General features: G+C 42.9%; 2 protein-coding genes across 2 annotated transcripts in view; one reads left to right on the forward strand and one right to left on the reverse strand.

Moving 5' to 3' along the window:
• The window catches only part of LOC105546372 (signal recognition particle 14 kDa protein-like), a 5,498-nt gene extending 5,105 nt beyond the window's left edge, over positions 1–393 (forward strand). The window contains exon 2 of the mRNA XM_011989551.1: positions 5–393. Within this exon, the coding sequence (XP_011844941.1) occupies positions 5–121 (117 nt within the window). The 3' untranslated portion in view covers positions 122–393. The remainder of the gene's footprint in view (positions 1–4) is intronic.
• CUL1 (cullin 1) overlaps positions 1–18,951 on the reverse strand; it is a 108,342-nt gene that overhangs the window by 11,819 nt on the left and 77,572 nt on the right. The window contains exons 10-17 of the mRNA XM_011989552.1: positions 10,380–10,487; positions 10,193–10,299; positions 7,608–7,656; positions 7,095–7,226; positions 5,860–5,977; positions 4,708–4,784; positions 4,099–4,230; positions 1,724–1,816 (exon numbers count right to left, since the gene is read on the reverse strand). Coding sequence (XP_011844942.1) covers positions 1,724–1,816; positions 4,099–4,230; positions 4,708–4,784; positions 5,860–5,977; positions 7,095–7,226; positions 7,608–7,656; positions 10,193–10,299; positions 10,380–10,487 — 816 coding nt within the window. The remainder of the gene's footprint in view (positions 1–1,723; positions 1,817–4,098; positions 4,231–4,707; positions 4,785–5,859; positions 5,978–7,094; positions 7,227–7,607; positions 7,657–10,192; positions 10,300–10,379; positions 10,488–18,951) is intronic.

An 18,951-nucleotide genomic window follows, 5' to 3' on the forward strand; every position in this document is an offset into this window, starting at 1 on the left:
ACAGCAGCAACAGCAGCAACAGCAGCACCTGCCGCAGCAGCAGCAGCAGCAACAGCAGCACCTGCCGCAGCAGCAACAGCAGCACAGTAAAGGGCACAAATTTCCTGCTTTCACCAATTAACCACTGAACTGCTATTTTTTCCTTTTGGCCACATAGCTAGGTTTCTGGTTCCCCCACAGTAGGTGTTTTCACATAAGATTAGGGTCCTTTTGGAAAGAACAGTTGCAATGTTTATAGAGTAGTTGTGGTAAGAATCTAGTTTATTTTGCATTTGGTTAATTGGTCTGTGTTGCATGGTTATATTCTCCTGGATTATAGATTAAAAGTCTCTGTAGACATCTCTGTGAAGAGCAAGCTATCATTAAACATGTCTGTTTATCAAAAAAAAAAAAAAAAAAAAAAGAATTTTTACAACTCAACAACAAAAAGACAAATAACCCAACTGAAAAACAGGCAAAGAATCTGATCAAACATTTCTCCAAAGAAGATATGCAAATGGCCAATAAACACAAAAAAGATTCTAAACATCATTAGTTGTTAGAGAAATGCAAGTAAAAACCACAAGATACTACTTCATACCCTGGGATGGCTATAATTTTTTTTAAAAAAGAAAATAACAAATGTTGGAGAGGATATGGAGTAACTGAAAACTTCATACACTGTTGGTGAGAATATGAAATGGCACAGCCACCATGGAACAGTCTGGCAGTTCCTCAAAACATTCACAGTGATTACAGGACTCAGCAATTCTATACTTAGGTATACACCCAAGAAAACTGAAAACATGTATTCACAGCAGCATTGTTCATCATTGGAAACAACTCAAATGTACATCAACTGATGAACAAATAAAATGTGGTCCAGCTATACATTGGATTATTCGACCACAAAAAGAAATGAAGTACCAACACACGCTATAACATAGGCAAACTCTGCAAACAGTATACACTAAGGGAAAGAAAACAGGCACAGAAAGTCATGTGTTATATGATTCCATTTATATGAAATGTCTGGAGCAGGCAAATTGATAGTAACTTAATGGTTGTCAGGGGCTGGGAGCTAGTCGGTAGTTACTGCTAATGGATGCAGGTTTCTTTTCGGGATGATAAAACCTTCTGGAATTGGATAATGGTGGTAGTTCTCTAAGCTTGTGAATATACTGAAAACCACTGTGTACACTTTAAAATGACTTTTATGTTATGTGAAATTTTATTATCTGAAATATATCTCAATAAAAAATATGACTAGCAGGAAAAATAATACTAAGGTGGAAATTTAAGCTTAGTAAGAAAAACCTAGCTGGAGAAACAGTTAAGAACTGGTTAAATGAATGAGGGAAATGCATGGATGAGGAGTATGTGTGTTACACCGAGTTTTATTTTTAAGAGACAGGGTCTCCGTCACCCAGGCTGGAGTACAGTGGCATGATCATAGCTCACTGCAGCCTCGACCTCCCAGGCTCAAGTGATCCTCCCGCCTCAGCCTCCCAAGAAGCTGGGACTACAGGCACGTGCCACCATGCCTGGCTCAACACTGAGTTTTAAAATTAAGACTTTCATAATGCGCATTAAAATCCTGGAAAAAGAACATATTCATATTGGTGAGGCAAACATCTATTTCAAATTAAAGATGCCCATATCCTCTCCGTTATCTTTCCTAACAATATCCGCGAGAACAAGGAAATGGCAACTCGATAGAAGGAAGAGGCTGAGATGAGAATACCATTTTAATCTGGGTGCTGTCGGTCAGCTGCTGCACGGTGTAGGCATCTTCCGTGTTGTACTGAAGCAGGATGGCCATCTGGAATGTAGATGCCTTGGAGGCCCCCCATAGAAAAGAAAAAGAAGGAAAACTTAAATGCATGGAAACACCTCCAAAAATACATAGCCTAAGTTTGAAGAACTTATTTATGAAACAAATTCTTTAAACAAGTACAAACAAAGCGCAGATCTATTTAAAAGGGAATATAAAACGTGGCAATGCCACCACAATGCAACATCTTCCCAAAGTCATTCATCTTCCATGTTTTCAAACATTAAAATAATTTGAAGTTTTTTCAAAAAATGTATTGTCTATGTGGATATATACTATAGATACGTATGTCCCCACTCGTTTATAGCGAAAATCACATATACACACACCTGGTATATGTGGACATGTTAAGCATCAATCTCCAAATCTGTTTTTGGCACATGAGCTAAGAAGTATTATCTTTTGGCACATTATTGATGTAAAACAACACAAATACCAAATTATATTTGGTTTTCTAATCCTAAGTACTTTACTATGAAAGTAGGAAAAAAGTAAGTAAAGTATGAAATGGCAAGTGCACTAAAGGTTTTCTTTTTTTGAGACAAAGTCTTGCTCTGTCACCCAGGCTGGAGTGCAGTGGCACAATCTCAGCTCACTGCAACCTCTGCCTCCCAGGTTCAAGGGATTCTCCTGCCTCAGCCTCCCGAGTAGCTGGGACTATAGGCGAGCACCACCACGCCCAGCTAATTTTTGTATTTTTAGTAGAGATGGGGTTTCACCATGCTGGCCAGACTGGTCTCCAATCCCTGACCTTGTGATCTGCCCGCCTCGGCCTCCCAAAGTGCTAGGATTACAGGCTGAGCCACTGTGCCCGGCCCTGAAGTATCTTCTAAAGACAGGTAGCACGCATTGGTTCCTGATTGCTGAGTGTGTGCGAGCGAATGAATGCCCCTGAAGACTCCTTCCTCTCTTCTCCCCCTTTTCTTGCATAATCGACAGCAACAAGTAATGACCCATGACTGTCAGCCACTGCTCGCCCAGCCAAGACCTCAGTCAATGAAAAGAGAAACAAACAAAAGATGCCACATGCTCGTTTCAGGGGGGCCCACAGACAACAGTGCTTCCAGGGCCTTGAACAGAGACACAAGGGAATGAGTGTGTTGCTAATGTCTTCTATTGGGCCCGCTCCTGGCTGCCTTAACATGGCAGACACACCCTAGGCAAAGCCTCCGCCTTGTCAAAAACTGGACACTGAAATTCCAGGTACTAGAGTCAAACACATGGATTCTTCTACGAATATTTAGGGATAAATGAAACAAAATTTCAATTATATAGTAAGAAACATTCAACTTGATAAAGACCTCTGGAGCCAGCATAACAATACTATGCATTTTAACAATTTTAAGTCAGAGTAGATTTATGAAAAGTTTAAATTAATGAGCAGCTTGAGCCTGCAGAACAACCCATTCTGAAGTTTCTTAATACTTAAACATAGACTTGTAGTTGTTCTCAGAAGTTTATTGGTGAAACCTTCCTCAGAGACTAAATTATGCCATTACTTGTGAAGCCCACTCCGTACAAAAGTGGAAGTAGAAAGAGCCTGGAGTTTTTTTTTCTTTTTACTTTAAAACATTTATAGAGATGGGGTCTTGCTATATTGTCCAGGCTTGTCTCAAACTTCTAGCCTCAGGCGATTCTCTGGCCTCAGCCTCCCAAAGTGTTAGGATTACCAGCATGAGCCACCACATCAGCCAAGCCTGAACTTTAAGAGAAAAGACTTTAACTGAAATTTTGGCTCAGCTACAGATAAGCTAGGATTCAGAGAAATTCACTTCAATTAACCCAAGCCTCAGTTTTCTCACCTACAAAATGGAAATATTCTTAGTTACACAGTTATAAACTAGGTTATACTCAATATCGTTGTAAGCACTGTTGTTAATGTGAAACTGCTTTGTCAAAGGTGGAGAGCTGTTATAATTAAACGCACGCAACTCCAGCGTTTTAAGCCACTACCTGAACACTTGATGTGTGTCGGGCAGGAGCCGTGCCAAACACTTAACTAAATACGTTATTTAACTTTCACATCAATTTCCAAGTATAAGCACTAACATCCCATGAATGGAGGAGAAAACTGAGGCTCACAATCATTAAATAACTTGTTCCCCAGCCAGAAAGAATTGGAATTTGGCTCCTCTGATTCTTATAACTCCATGCTTTAAACTTGCCACTATTTCACCAGAAGCTGAATTCTAGATTCTGCTGCTGAGTCAACTGCTAATGATTTCTATAATTTGCCTTATGTTCATTTAGAACAGAAACATTTTAAGACAAAAACGTGATCTTACCTGCAAAGTATATCTGTTTTTGAAGCAGTTAGTTACCAATTCTCCTTTAGACAACTGATATAACCACGTCAATTTTCGGCCACTGTGGCGGCTGGCGTAGAAAGCTGTGAATCGCTGATAACTACGTTCCAACTAGATAAAAGGACAGCATTATATGGAATACAGATCTCACCACGTCCTACAGGCAGCGTTTCTAAGCAAAGCACACTGTTCCAAGCCTACAGTACAAAGTCAGTGCTTATATAAAAGTAAAATACAAACGCCAGGTGTCTGCCTCTCTTGTAAAGCGCTTTAAGCACTGGAAGCTACGATCTTAAAAAACGTTCATACTTCAAGACCAGCAGGTTCGTCAAGGTGTTCATTACACAACTAATTAGGTTCTAATTACAATAAAGAAACGTGTGTAGAGTTGGGCCAGCCAGCCCACCTTTAGACATCCAGACGTGCCCCACCGCACACGGCTCTTCCCTGAGTGCTGCCCCACGGTTCACTGTGACGCAGCCAGCCGGCAGGAAGGCCGTCTGCAGGCCTATCCCCTTCCACAGCGAAGGCTGCCCCGCCCCGCCCTCCGCCTAGCACTAATGGGACGGCAGATAAACCCATCCTTACCTCTGACGGCAAGGCGAACGTACACGACTGCTGGAAGGGCCAGGACCCGGAGCTCAGCACTTGAATGCTGAAGTCCACTGGGGGGCGGAAGAGGGGAGAGTGAACATTCTGGAATACATTAATTCGTTTATAAATTGAAAAATTCAATCATTTCAGATGAATGTAGGTTGCTCTTTATTAAAAAGCACATTAAATAAAAATCCTGCTTGAATATAAAATTAAGAATTGAACATTTTATTCAATTAAAATTAGCAAAAAGCGCAAGAGCCAGATATTCTTTTCTTCCAAAGAGTGACAGTCTTCATTTCGCTTCCACCTCGGAATTCTGCTGTCACATGCCTGCCCTGCTTCCCTTGCTTTCCTTTTCAGTCCTGAATCACTGAGTCCACTCAAGCCACACCTGGGCTTGCCAGGCCCGGCATCATCACAGCCCCAGACTCATGGAAACTTACAAGCAGGAGAAAACTGCTAACTTCAGTACAGTGTATGTTTCAGTTATTACTGTGAAAAGACACACATGGTCTATAAATTATAACAGTAATTTCATCTTCACAGATAGTTAAAAAGCCCACTGGCAAAACTGTCCAGGTTTACAAAGGAATTGTTATCCTGATTTGGGAAAAATAAAACTCTCCATTTTTCATTTAGAAAGACAAAGATGATCAAAAGATGACATAAGCATAAATCTGCCATTCTACTACTATGCGAGGCCTTAAAATACCAGCTCAGCTGCCTCTCCTGGAGAACCGAATCACCTGTATCTGCCTGTACTGATCCCTAATCCCAGTCTGAAGCCACAGGTCTTTAGCTTGACTGTTACCTATGCAGGCCAAGGGAACATTAAAATAAATGCTAGAATGGATTCAAGCTAAGGTTTACAACAAGACAAAACCACGCCTGTGAGTCCCTCCCCAGATCCCAACAGGTGGTGACCTCGCCCCAGTACAGCTGACACCACTTCAGGGGCTGTCATCTCCTAAGGTCACACGGGAGTTGGGGGAGGAGGGTTGGGCATTTGGGAAGAATCTCCTGATTCTTAGTTCTTGAATTTCTGACAACGTCCCTCCCATCTTCACCTAATACTTTGTCATTTCTTCATTTGCTACAAAGAACTCTGCCGTAAACACAACAGACAGACACACGGATACTCACAGTCTAGGGGTTCAGAATTTGTCAAGTGCTTTTTGAACTGCTCGTTCAGATCTTTGCTCACGCCAATGTCTTGAAACATGCGCTGAAGTTTAGAGGTGTACTCGAACCCGCAAGCTTGCTGAGAAGAACCCAGATGACTGTCTTATTAATTTGTATAAAAATATAAATGTATACAAGGGACTCTTAGAGAAATCAGAGTATACAATATATAATTATATGGAACTACTAGCAAAGCTAGTAACATTTTGCTATATTTTACAGTACAAATATGCATGGATTAATATTAATACACTGTCGAAAACCCCACAACTCTATGTTGCACAGTGAAGTCTTCGCACACACAATTCACGCACAATTTATGAGCATCTAAGAGCAAGGTGTCCTGGCACTATGGTAGAATACAGTGATGAAATAATTTGTCTCTATCTCTTACCAGAAACTGAACTGTGTGCCCCCAAAATCCCTGTGTTGAAGCCCAAACCTCCAATGTGATGCTATGTGGAGGGATGAGGTCTTGAACGTGGGGCCTCACAACGGGACTGGTGTGCTTGTAAGAGACGCAGAGGAGCTCTGCGCTCTCTGCCACGTGAGGCACTGCAAGAAGATGGCTGCCTACACAGCCGGAAGAGGGCCCGCACCAGGAACCGAATCAGCAGGCACCCTGATCTCGGACTTGCAGCCTCCAGAATTGTGAGAAACAATTTCTGTTGTTTAAACCACCTGGTCTATGGTATTCTCTCACGGCAGCCCACGCTGACAAAGATACCCACATAATTTCGGGTCACAGTAAAACATGCTCCAAGTCAGATAAGAGCAGTCGACAGGGCTGACAAACAGGTGCGCAAAGGAGGTGGCGGAAGAAGAGCTGCCGACAGCAAAGTAACCAAGCCCAGAGCAAACAAAACCTCCACTCAGCTCCAGGCCAGCACAATGTGAATGCGCTCCAAGGCCAAGGTGTGGGAGGCAGGAGAGGCCCCACAGATGGTGAGCTGAGCCCAGCCAGGCTTGGGTAGGATGGAAGCCCCACGGGGGGCGTTGGGGGGAAGGGGTCAGGAAGGCACTGGGGCCCAAGGAGAGCAGAGCGATAGTTGTGGGAGGCTTTCAGAAGAGCAGCGGCAGAGCTTCTTGTACAAACCACTGCACAAACTCCTCTGCCTGCCTCATAACATGGAGAGACTAAGAGCTGTTTTAATAATGACTCGGAAGCTGGGATTTTTCAGGAAGATGAAACTCACCTTTAACTTGGAGATCATGCTGGCTTCGGCATCGTCACTCGCGCTATTCTGGTGGACGAGCCTCTTGGCGAGCATCTTCGCATAGAACTTCTGAAATACGTCTTTGTCTTCTATGTACTTGAAGACAACCATCTGGCAAAGCCACCGAGACAACACACTTAACAAGCACACACACAAGCCGACGGTGCAGAGCCGACTGTCACCGGCCACAAGCCAGGAGCCAAGATGTGCCCTTGGCTTTGGGCAGGTCTGTACGCCAGCGTTTATGATGGCAAAAACTCCACCCCAGAGTCTTGAAAGTTTTGTGAATCCCTTAATTCAGTGAGTTGGACTATTACTGAGAAAAATCTGAATGCTAAAAGTAGTAACTCAATTTAGGAAGTAAAACCATAGATTCAAAATAAAATCAAAGATTATTACTTTTTACATTTCACAGGCCCTCTATAAATAACATGACAAACAGCTTGTGAAATACACAGCTACTGGAAATGGGTATGATCATGAAGCACTTACCACTTGATTGAGTGTGTCTTCTAGTTCTGCCTCCTCTGGGTTCTTGGAACTGAAAATTTAAAAAAGATACCATGTTTTAAAACATCAGTACATTTAAACAAGCACCACTCCGCCAGAAAGCAGGTTCAAGCATTCAAAAGATCAGTTCTCATCAGATGAGTGCAAAGGAAGAGGGAAGGTTGACTTTCCTTACAAATTGGCAATCTCATACCATAACCTCATCATTGAAGAACAGATTATGAAATAGTCATTTAGAATATCCAAGGTGAAAACCAACAGGAGATATTTATAAAACGTTTCCAAAAACATTCTGAAGAAGTTTGCCTTTAAGATAATCCACTTAAACTTCAGTAAAGGAAATTCACTTTACCAATTGCTTTCTAGTCCGCTGTAATTTAACTTTGGAGAAATAAAAAGGCACATAGATTCCCTTTCATGGCCCAGTCATTAAAGATAATGAAGGGGTTTAAATTCCTACTAAACTGCTGCCCTCTGTAGTTATATGTACAAGAGATGATTGTCCTTTAACAACTGATTCACTCTATGAACAAACAATAATTCAAAAGTGACTTAAAGGTAGATGAAGTTTTGTACAGGTCTTTTCTACAAGACCGCTTTATAAACAACACCCCTGATTCATAGAAAACGAATCAGCCACCACAGAAACTCTGAAGACGTGTCTCCAACTGGAGAAGAGGTGTCTCCAACTTGAGAACAGTTGGTTCAGAAAACCCAGCCCCATTCTTGGCACTCTTGGGTCAGGGGTGTTCCTCTTCCCTTGGAGCAGTTTAACTTAGTGCCTCCCTGACTCCACTCGCCGCCCAACACACACTCGTTAAATAGATGCTGTGGAAATGTCTCTGCCATTCTGTCTGCATCAGTGGCCTTAACCAGTAATCAGTAGACTTAACCAGGGACATTTATGAAAAGACAAGGGATAAAAAGGACACTAAGGCCAGGCAAGGTGGCTCACACCTGTAATCCCAGCACTTTGGGAGGCTGAGGTGGGTGGATCACTTGAGGTCAGGAGTTGGAGACGAGCCTGGCCAACATGGTGAAACCCTGTCTCTACTGAAAAAAAAAAAAAAAAAAAAAAAATTAGCTGGGTGTGGTGGCATGCCTGTAGTCCCAGCTACTCAGGAGGCTAAGGCATGAGACTCGCTTAAACTCAGGAGGCAGAGGTTGCAGCGAGCCGAGATCATGCCACGGCATTCCAGCCTGGGTGACAGAGTGAGACTAAGTCTCAAAAACAAAAACAAAAACAAACAAACAAAAAAACAAACCAAAAAAACCCCACGATACTAAGTGTTCTGTCAAACAAACTGAAGACCCAGTAGAATATCGCCATAGTCACAATATGCAGCCCCCCCAGAATGAAACCAAGTCATAAGAGGCCTTCCAATTTAAAGCCCCTTCTCATTTCTGGAGAGGATCTGACTTGTTAAATTACACACTAACCCAGGAATAAATATTCCTGCTTATTGCAATAAAGAAAAAAAAAAAAAAATCAAACACTCAAGAGTTTCTCACTGGCCTTGGGTAAACTGGGTTAAGAGAAAGCTATTGACTTTCATCAAATGTTCTCCCATCATTTACCAAAAAGGCCACATAGTTTTTACACAGTTCTCTCTGTTAACGTAGTAAACTACATCAGACTTGGTACTGCTGGGTTATCCTGACGTTCCTAGAAAGCTATACTATGTTTTGAAGCATTATTATTTAGTTCACAGGTAAATCTGGCTTGTTAATATTTTACTTAAGAATTCTGCAACTCTATTCTCAAGTGACACTTGTTTGTAGTCTTTTCATTCTGGTATGTGCGGGTATTCTCGGTCTCTTTTGTATTGGGGTTATGCTAGCCTTCAAGAGCTATTTCAAATATAATTTATTAATATCAAAACCAGTATAATTTGGGAGTGGGGAAAACTATTGCAACAGAAAGCCAGAAGGAGACTGGCTTCCTTCATTAAAATCTTTAAAACGTATTGTTGTGATATTTGGAGTAGAGCATCTCTAAACTGAAAGAAACTTAAAGTGAAAGAGAAGCTGAGAGAAACCAGAACACACAAACAAAACAATCAGTGAGAACTTCAAAACACAACGCAGAGAAGAAAGCTATATATTATCTTGCTTCCAGATCTTAATACACATACACTGATTAGAAAACATATCAATTGAGAAATGAGATTCAAAAGTAAAGAATATGAAACAGCAACAGAAACTCATCTAACAAAAACAAATTTAAAACTACACAGAACAACAAAGGTAATCTACGGCCATACCACCCTGAACTGAACGTGCCCGATCTCATCTGATCTCAGAAGCGAACAGGGTGGGGCCGGGTTAGTACTTGGATGGAGAATAACCAAAGTCCCACAATACACTGAGACACCTTCTGTTTTCAAAACAGCCAGTGGGAGGGAAGGTGGATTTTCAACCGGAAAGACGATTACGTTCAAGCATTTTCTCATGAGGCACAAAATTTACAATTTAATGTATGTAAAATGTAATGTAAGTTTTAATTCCTCATATAAAAGCTGAGATTTTAAACAGGTAGACTAAGAAAACATAGGGTCATTTAATACCTTTTCTTCAACAAGGAGTCACAGTATCGAGCCAGCAACTCAGGGGATTTACTGGATGACTGGGCCATCTTGGTAACCGCATTGTTGTTTATGAAGCGACCACAAGCCTGTGTTACACAGAATACAGTTAGAGACAAACGCCCCATCCACATATACTACAGGCAAGTCACAACCGTCACACACCTACCTTATCGAGAGCAGCCACAAAGCCAGCGTCATTGTTGAATGCAGACATTACCAGGGCATTGTATTTTTTATGAACATCAAGCACTGTCTGTACATACATTTTGGGGTCCTTAAATGGGGGCAGAAATAGAAACAAAAAGTGGTTATTGGGGATTAAATTGTGTATTAATGTATACAATGCATGTACTAGTATATAAAATATTCTAAAAGCTATCGATACCTTTTCAAAGTTAAGAAATAAGATCAAGAAATACTTTTGGTACCATCACTGAAACACATAGGACATTTTGTTTACATACATAAAAAACAATCTATTCTCCACACTCAAAACTAAATATTGATTTCGAGCTTGCATTAAAAACAGTGAAAACTCAGAGATCACGAAAACAGCATTTTCCAAGCGACAGTTCTGCTTTGCCAATTTCTCCTTGTTAAACAGTCTGGACTCTTTCAGCTGGAGAAGGCCTTTAGCCGCCCAGGTCGGTCATCAGCCCGGCTGCGCAGGCAACGCGAGGGAAAGCGGGGCTCAGGGCGCGAGTCTGACTGGTCCCCCACCCACTGCAAACCAGAGGCGTGGATCTGCGTGGCGCTGCGAGGGGTCAGGGCCTCACCGCAGGACGGGAAGAGGGTCAGAGCACGGCGCAGGGCAGCAAAGGGGCCTCCCCGCAACAAGGAACAACGTGGAAATGCAACGCGAAGGCTGGCCGCAGAGGCTGCTGTGGCCAAAGGAAGGCAGCGACAATGGAAAGCAAAGGAGACTGAGCTAAGTGCTAACAAGAAAAAGAGCGCTGCTGCTGGGCATGCAGTGCGCGCCACCACCACCCTTTATGGGGCCGCGACAGCCCACGCTGGGAAGCAGGTGCTGTTTTCATCCCCATTCTACAGATGAGGAACTGTCTGTCACAGCTAAGCACACCGCCAGGAACTGGCGGCAGAGACGGGCTGCGCGGGAGCCGGGCTGGGAAGGTTGGTGGAAGGGAGCTCCGGACCACCCCTAGCCAAGCACAGACCCAGGCGCTGGGGCACGCCCGTGTTTCCACAACACCGATCCATTAATCTGCAGGGCTCAGGTGCCAGAAATCAGCATTCCCAATTCTACCTAGTCTGCATTTTTTATAACATTTGATTGATTTACTTGTTTTTAAAAAATAACGTGTAAAAGTAAGGATGAATGATTTTTCTGCAACAGGGTTACACTAGGAGTCAGAAGTTTCCTGTTAAAAAAAGCTCTATACAATAAATGCAAGGTTTATTATTATTATGAATATATTGTGATAAGTTCAATAAGATATAAATATGGTCTCCACCTGACATAAACATTTGATAAGAGAAAACTTTAAAAGGGAACTTAATGCAAAATAATTGCCAAATAAAAATCACTTAATATTCAAAGGCAGTATTGCAGATATTTACTATTTTAAAATTACCATCTTAAAAATGTTAAAACACACAGAGCGTTAACTGCACTTCCAGATAGCCTTGCTCTTTGTTTCATGGCTATCCCAGACGTAGGGAAACTTCTTCCACTTTGCCTGGATGGTCTTAATCTTCAGAGTGAACCAAAAGCACCTCCAAGTTGGGCCATATCTTATTTCATATAAGCTTGCTTCTTTTAAACAATGAAAATATTTTCTGCTTGACCTAATTGTGGTTTTGCCACTGAAATAGATATTGCTGCTGCCAATTCAGATTTTAGATCACTTTCAGATTTCACATCAAATTATTCCAGAACATTCAGATATACTTCTCTCTGCCTTCCTTCTGTTACAGTATTTACAAAGTGCTCCAGCCTACAGCGAGGATTCAAACACTAGAAAGTGCTAGAAATGTTATTGGGTAGTTTTCGAATACGGTAACATGCAGGATCTCTTAACAAGTTAACAGCCCTACAAAGAACTGCGTGTCAAAACTGCCAATTTAAGGACTCAATTTGCTTCCAAAACTTGCTATTTTTTTGGAAGACCACTCGCAGGATTTATGTGTAGTACGTTATGTATATAAATATTAATACTTATTTTATTTGCAAGAATGACTTCACCCTTAGCAGCAGAGGGGCTACAGACCCATCTTACAAGGCCTTGCCCACCTGGCAGCCTGACCACTCAGCCTGCATGGCTTCCCTGCCACACGCCTTCACCCTCTTTCCCGAAAACGCCAGCCTCGACTTACTCCACGCTCTTGCTTGCGATCTGTCATTGGTGGACTCCTCTGAACCAGTGACATCTCTCTGTTGACTATAATGTTTCCGAATTATAATACTTATCCAAATTTTCTCAAAATTTTTTGGCCATTTTTCGTCAGATATGGAATTTGGAAAAATACCAATTTCCCAAGGAATGCCAGGAACAACTTCTCACATGGAAAGCCACATCTCCAGGAGTCAAGAAGTCTTCAGACTCCAATTCCAAAATGCTTTCAACTACAGCAGTCTGGCTGGTGAGATGGGAGGACTCGCATGGAACCTACTAAGGGAAGTGTGTCAAAACACTGGCCTTGGCTGGGCTCGGTAGCTCATGCCTGTAATCCCAGCACTTTGGGAGGCCGAGGCGGGCAGATCATGAGGGTCAGGAGTTCTAGACCAGCCTGGCCAACATGGGGAAACCCCATCTCTACTAAAAATATAAAAAAATCAGCTGGGGGTGGTGGCGGGCACCTATAATCCCAGCTACTTGGGAGGCTGACGCAGGAGAATCGCTTGAACCCAGGAGACGGTGGTTGCAGTGAGCCGAGATTGGATTGCACCACTACACTCCAGCCCGGGTGACAGTGTGAGACTCTGTTTAAAAAAAAAAAAAAAAATCTGGCCTTGAAAATGTGAATTCAGCATTTGAGGTTCAGAGAAAAGCCATTTAGGAACTGGCCAAGGAGCAGACAACACACTAGAATAATATAGGGGAGAGAATTTTAAGGAACTAGAGAAAATATGTACAAAAGGGGAGTAGATTTACCATTCGGGAGGTAAACGATGAAGAGAGGTTACAAAACTGTAAGGAGAGAGATCAGCTGGATCAAATGGATTTTTTTTTTTTTTTTCAAGACAACAAAGAACGAATGTTTGAGGTTTAAAAAAATAAGTAGTAATGGGTTTGACTCAGGACCCTCCATGTATTCACGGGAGCTTTTCACAAGTAAGAAACAGGACATCTCCCAGGCTTGTCCCTCAGGGCTCATTCAACTCCTACGTGATTGCAGTTGTTACACTGAGGACAGACACATTCACGTCTACACCAAACTTCCCCTAGGTGAGCCCACGTGGCCTGCCCTGGGCCATCATGGGATGCCCAAAGCCTTATGTCATGAATGGCCTGATCCGCTCCCCAGTCCTGCGTTCTCTGGAGCTCTTCCTGGCAAGTGCCACCACTCACCCAGCAGCTCGTCAGGGCCCCAGGACTCAGTTCCTGCTTTCCCACTCATGACTCCCGTGAATCCACTCGATCCACATAACCTGTCCATTTCTTTTCAACGTTTTATTGCGGAAAAAATTCAAATATATTCACAATTAGAAAGAGCAGTAAAACTTACCCCATGTACTCATCATCCAGTTTTAACAACTGTGAAAACGCAAAACCTGTCGGTTACAAAGCCAGCGTCTCTCCATCATTCTTCTCTCCATTCCCCCCACGACCAGCCCCGTCTCCAGTGGGCCACTATCACTACCTGAACCATGACAACAAACCTAACTAACCTAACTGGCATACTTGTGTGGTAGTCAAGGTTCCCTAGAGGGACAGAACTAATAGGAGATAAATATACAGGAGTTTATTAAGTATTAACTTACACAATCACAAGGTCCTACAATAGGCTACCTGCAAGCTTGAGGAGCAAGGACAGCCAGTCCGAGTCCCAAAACTGAAAGAACCTGGAGTCTGATGTTCAAGGGCAGGAAGCATCCAGCATAGGAGAAAGATGTAGGCTGGGAGGCTAGGCCAGTCTCGCCTTTTCACGTTTTTCTGCCTGCCTTATATTCACTGGAAGCTAATTAGATTGTGCCCACCCAGACTGAGGGTGGGTCTGCCTTCCCCAGACCACTGACTCCAATGTTAATGTCCTTTGGCAACACCCTCACAGACATGCCCAGGAACAACACTTTGCATCCTTCAATCCAATCAAGTTGACACTCAATATTAACCATCACAACTTGTAACAACTGTTCTTCTTTTCACCCACTTTCTACATGGCAGCAAGCACATATATCCCGTCGATTCCATGACTGTATCACTCTCCATTGGTTTCCTCTAGACCTTAGGATTAAGCCAATTATCATCAACACGGCTTTCAAGGTCTCTCCTGGTCTGGCCAGCCCATATACTGCCTTCATGCTTACCTTCTACCTCAGGTCGTACCTGGTTTCTTCATTCTTAGAATGGGCTGTGTGTACGTCCACTGAGGGGCTTTGTTCTGTCTGGGATCCCCCTTTGCCCAGCTAGCTTTAACTCTTTTCTCCATCTCAAACACTTTTTTCAGGGACGCTTTCTCTGAATTTCCAAGATAGGCCGAGGCTGCCCTGCTGTTAGATTACCCAAACCCCATTCCAACACTAATCACACCTGCCAATTCCTTGCTAATGGCCTTTCTTGCTGGGCACATCTCAGTGCTGCCCACTGGGGCCATGTCTGCCTGCGACCACTGCCACACTTCTAAGTACCTAGTGAAGTGGCATTCATCAAATCATCTCCTAAATGGCTGAACCAGCAACATAATAATGATAACTGAATTACAACCTTTTATTCCATATGTTTCCACTAAAAGGATAATTCCAAAAGCCAATTTCACGAAGAGAAAATACACGTTAAGAGTCTCACATAACTTTTTATCCTACTCTTTCTTAAAAAGGTAAACCAAATATGGCATACAGAGAGGTCGGAGGGCATCATCTCGTGGAGAGTTGGTATATATTTACACACAATTTCTGGGGGTCAGTTGTGATCCCAAGTGATACTTTAACACTCGAACACTTCCTAATAACCCAGCACCATTCAAGAATATTGCTAAAGAGGAATACTGGGGTGCTACAGGCTCGAGGGGCACCTCCTTCACCATTTCGCGCACATAAACTGGTGCTCTCCAGGCTGAGGGGACAGATCTGACAGTCTGTGGAAAGCTGCTCTTGCCTACACTACCTCTGAGGGTACATTCAGCCTCCACATCTTTCATCCAGCAAAGGGCTAAAGAGAGCAGATCAATTACAAGAGCTTTAGGAGAGTTCCCTGAGGACAGGCAGTCAACAACAACGCTCAACCTCAGGACACCAGGACCTGGCTCGACACTGTCCACAGTCTTACCTCTAGATAATTTTTCCTTAAGAAGGGGAGAGAAATGAGGCCCCATTAAGTAACAAAAACGTATCGTGCAGTTGTTTGGGGGCAGTGTCGTTTTTCCCATTAGCATCAGCACTTGGTCTTCAAGTAATATTATCTCCATGCAAAACATAGAGAAGCAAAGGTTTCAGAAAAAAAACCACAGAGAGTTATGTGTGCAGATCATGTACTTAGACCATTATCTGGGAAGGTGCTCAGTGGTGTCCCCACCACCCGGCATGGTTCTGTGGTGTCCCCACCACCCGGCATGGTTCTGTGGTGTCCCCACCACCCGGCATGGTTCTGTGGTCCCCGCTACCCGGCATGGTTCTGTGGTCCCCACTACCCGGCATGGTTCTGTGGTCCCCACCGCCCAGCATGGTTCTGTGGTGTCCCCACCGCCCGGCATGGTTCTGTGGTGTCCACCCCTGCCAGTCTGTGTGCGCTCAGGGGAAAACGTTAATTTTGATATTAATAGGCAAAAAAATGTTAGACCTCAAAAATCATTTAGAAATAATCTTGCATTTTCTTAACAGGCCTTTTCTACTCTATCACCTAACCTCTTTCAATAAGCAGCAACCAACAGTTTTTCAGATGGAGCGTGGTCTAAAACTTAAAATACTGAGACAAAAACACTAACAATTCAGTAAGTACTCTTTTCTCATTCTTTTATTTATTTATTGTTTTTTGGGACAGGGTCTTGTTCGTCACCCAGGCTGGAGTGCAGTGGTGTGATCTTGGCTCACTGCAACCTCTGCCTCCCTGGTTCAAGCGACTCTTCTGCCTTAGTCTCCCAAGTACCTGAGATTACAGGTGCATGCCATGACACCCAGCTAATTTTATTTTTAGTAGAGACGGGATTTCACCATGTTGGCCAAGCTGGTCTCAAACTCCTGACCTCAGGTGATCCACTCGACTGAGCCTCCCAAAATGCTGGGATTATAGGTGTCACCCACCGTGCCTGACCTTCATTTTCGTGGTGATGCCCTGGCAATGTTAAAGAATGCCAGCAAGAAAATGCTCCTCCCCCAAAGCCTCTATTGGTCTAAATTCAAAAATGTGGCTGCAGTTGCTCCTGGATTTCAGTCATATACATGGAGCATTGGAATGAGCACATTTTAAGTCTTCCCTTTACTACACATCATATACTACATGAGAGTTAATTTGGAGAACTCCCCAACACATGCAGACTCAGCTAAAACATTGTTTGAAGAGGGAGTTCCTCTGGGTTCCCCGGGACTCACAAGATTAATAACAAATCACTGGCTGACATCTATGGACTACTTCATCCAACAACAGTAGAATATACTTTCTTCTCAAATCCGCCCACCTCAGCCTCCCAAAGTGCTGGGATTACAGGCGTGAGCCACCATGCCCAACCTTTTCTCATTATTTTAACTGGCCTACCTGCTGCTACTTTTTGCTTCAATCATTTGTATCTATCTTGGAATCATGGCTCTGCGCCTCAGACCATAATTTTTAAATTTTTAATGTCATTGTTGCCTTTGGATTCTGATCTACTATCTACACATTCCTGATCCCAGTGCCATCACTGTGTGGGTTTCATTTTGATTCTGGCCTTTGTTACGTCCCCTGGTTGTTCCCCTAGTCCTGGCTGACACTTACATTTTCCTTTAGTTCAAGGTGAGGCTGAAGTCCTTGTTTTCAGCCTTTTGGAATGTACTCTGTAAATGTGGAGGCTGTAAGTGGACTAGATTCAGGGGCTGAATGTTTAGAGACGAAAATGTTAAACTTTGAAAGCAGAACTAAGACTTGCCAGGAAAGACTGACCTCTCTGAAGAGAATGAAAAGATTCTCTAGGCAGAATGATGTTTCAGAAAGGAATAATTAAGTTAGTTCAGAAGCAGAAGTAGTGTATAGGAAGATGGGTAGTAGGGCTGCCTGACTCAGTGAGGATGGACAGGAAAGAGAAGTTCATGGGCAGGGTCTCTAATTGGCCTTGAACCAATCAAGGGTTACTTCAGTACTTATTTCAACTACAATTTAGTTGATGTGGGTATAAAGTCAAATTTGGGTAGGGACATGCATCCATAGTGGATTTGCTTGTGAAATGATTAAAGTCTTCCCTACAATTAAGAGAAAGGAGGGTGTATGTTGGATATAACAATGATAGCCTGGGCCAGGCGTGGTGGATCACACCTCTAATCCCGGCACTTTGGGAGGTCAAGGCGGGTGGATCAGCTGAGGTCGGGAGTTCGAGACCTGCCTGGCCAACATGGCGAAATCCTGTCTCTACTAAAAATACAAAAATTAGCCAGGCGTGGTGGCATATGCCTATAATCCCAGCTACTCAGGAGACCGAGGCAGGAGAATCGCTTGAACCCAGGAGGCGGAGGCTGCAGTGAGCCGAGATCATGCCATTGCACTCCAGCCTGGGTGATGGAGTGAGATTCCATCTCAAAAAAAAAAAAAAAAGCAAAGCCTGGTTATGTTAGACTCCAAAATGACAACTGTGTACATTTTCTTTTAGGGAAAATGATTATTCTTTTCATCCCTTGGCAAGATAAAATAAATCCAAACCATCCTCGTTTCTTTGAAGTTATGTACCTATAATTCACAAATTTAGCTACATGCCATCTGAATCAGTGTATATGATCAGCATACATGCTATCTGAATCAATGTATATTATCAGCATATATCAGTTCTTTGTGTAATTAAATGTTCGACTTACTGTACAAAACTATGCTTCCTTTTGTCCTAAAGACACTTTCTCCTTTCCAACATCCACTTCATCAAAGCCTGCACATTTCTTTTGTTTCTTAAAAAATGTTTTAATATAGAAAATTTTCAAATGTTCAAAATGAGAAAAGAATAGTAAAATCAACCCCCATAAACCCATTAGCCAGCTTTAAGGAATAGCTATGGCTCTAAGAGTCCAGGAGTTTCTCATCTGACCCTCTTCCTACGTGTGTAAGCTGGTTTTATCGATGTGTATCCCATCTCCTTTGAGCAAACCAAGCCGGGATACACTCCAAATGTAAGGTTCTGTAGCTAACGTTATCAATGACGGGACAATTTTCTTCTCTTACCATCCACAGAATGTTTGCATCAAGACTCAGTTGTTTAATCATGTACTTAACTACAGAAGACAAAGGGGATCTTGGATGCCCAACTAAACCCAAACTCAAATCTACCAGAAGTACCTGGTAGTACATTAGTCTGTTCACTGTGTCTAAGTTCACAAATGACTGGGCTTTTATAATTATTTCTAATTCGGCTTCCCAATCCAAATCACAGAACTTTTTCTGCTAAGG

Source organism: Mandrillus leucophaeus, unplaced genomic scaffold (assembly GCF_000951045.1).
Source record: "Mandrillus leucophaeus isolate KB7577 unplaced genomic scaffold, Mleu.le_1.0 Scaffold357, whole genome shotgun sequence".
Taxonomy (NCBI): Eukaryota; Metazoa; Chordata; class Mammalia; order Primates; family Cercopithecidae; genus Mandrillus; species Mandrillus leucophaeus.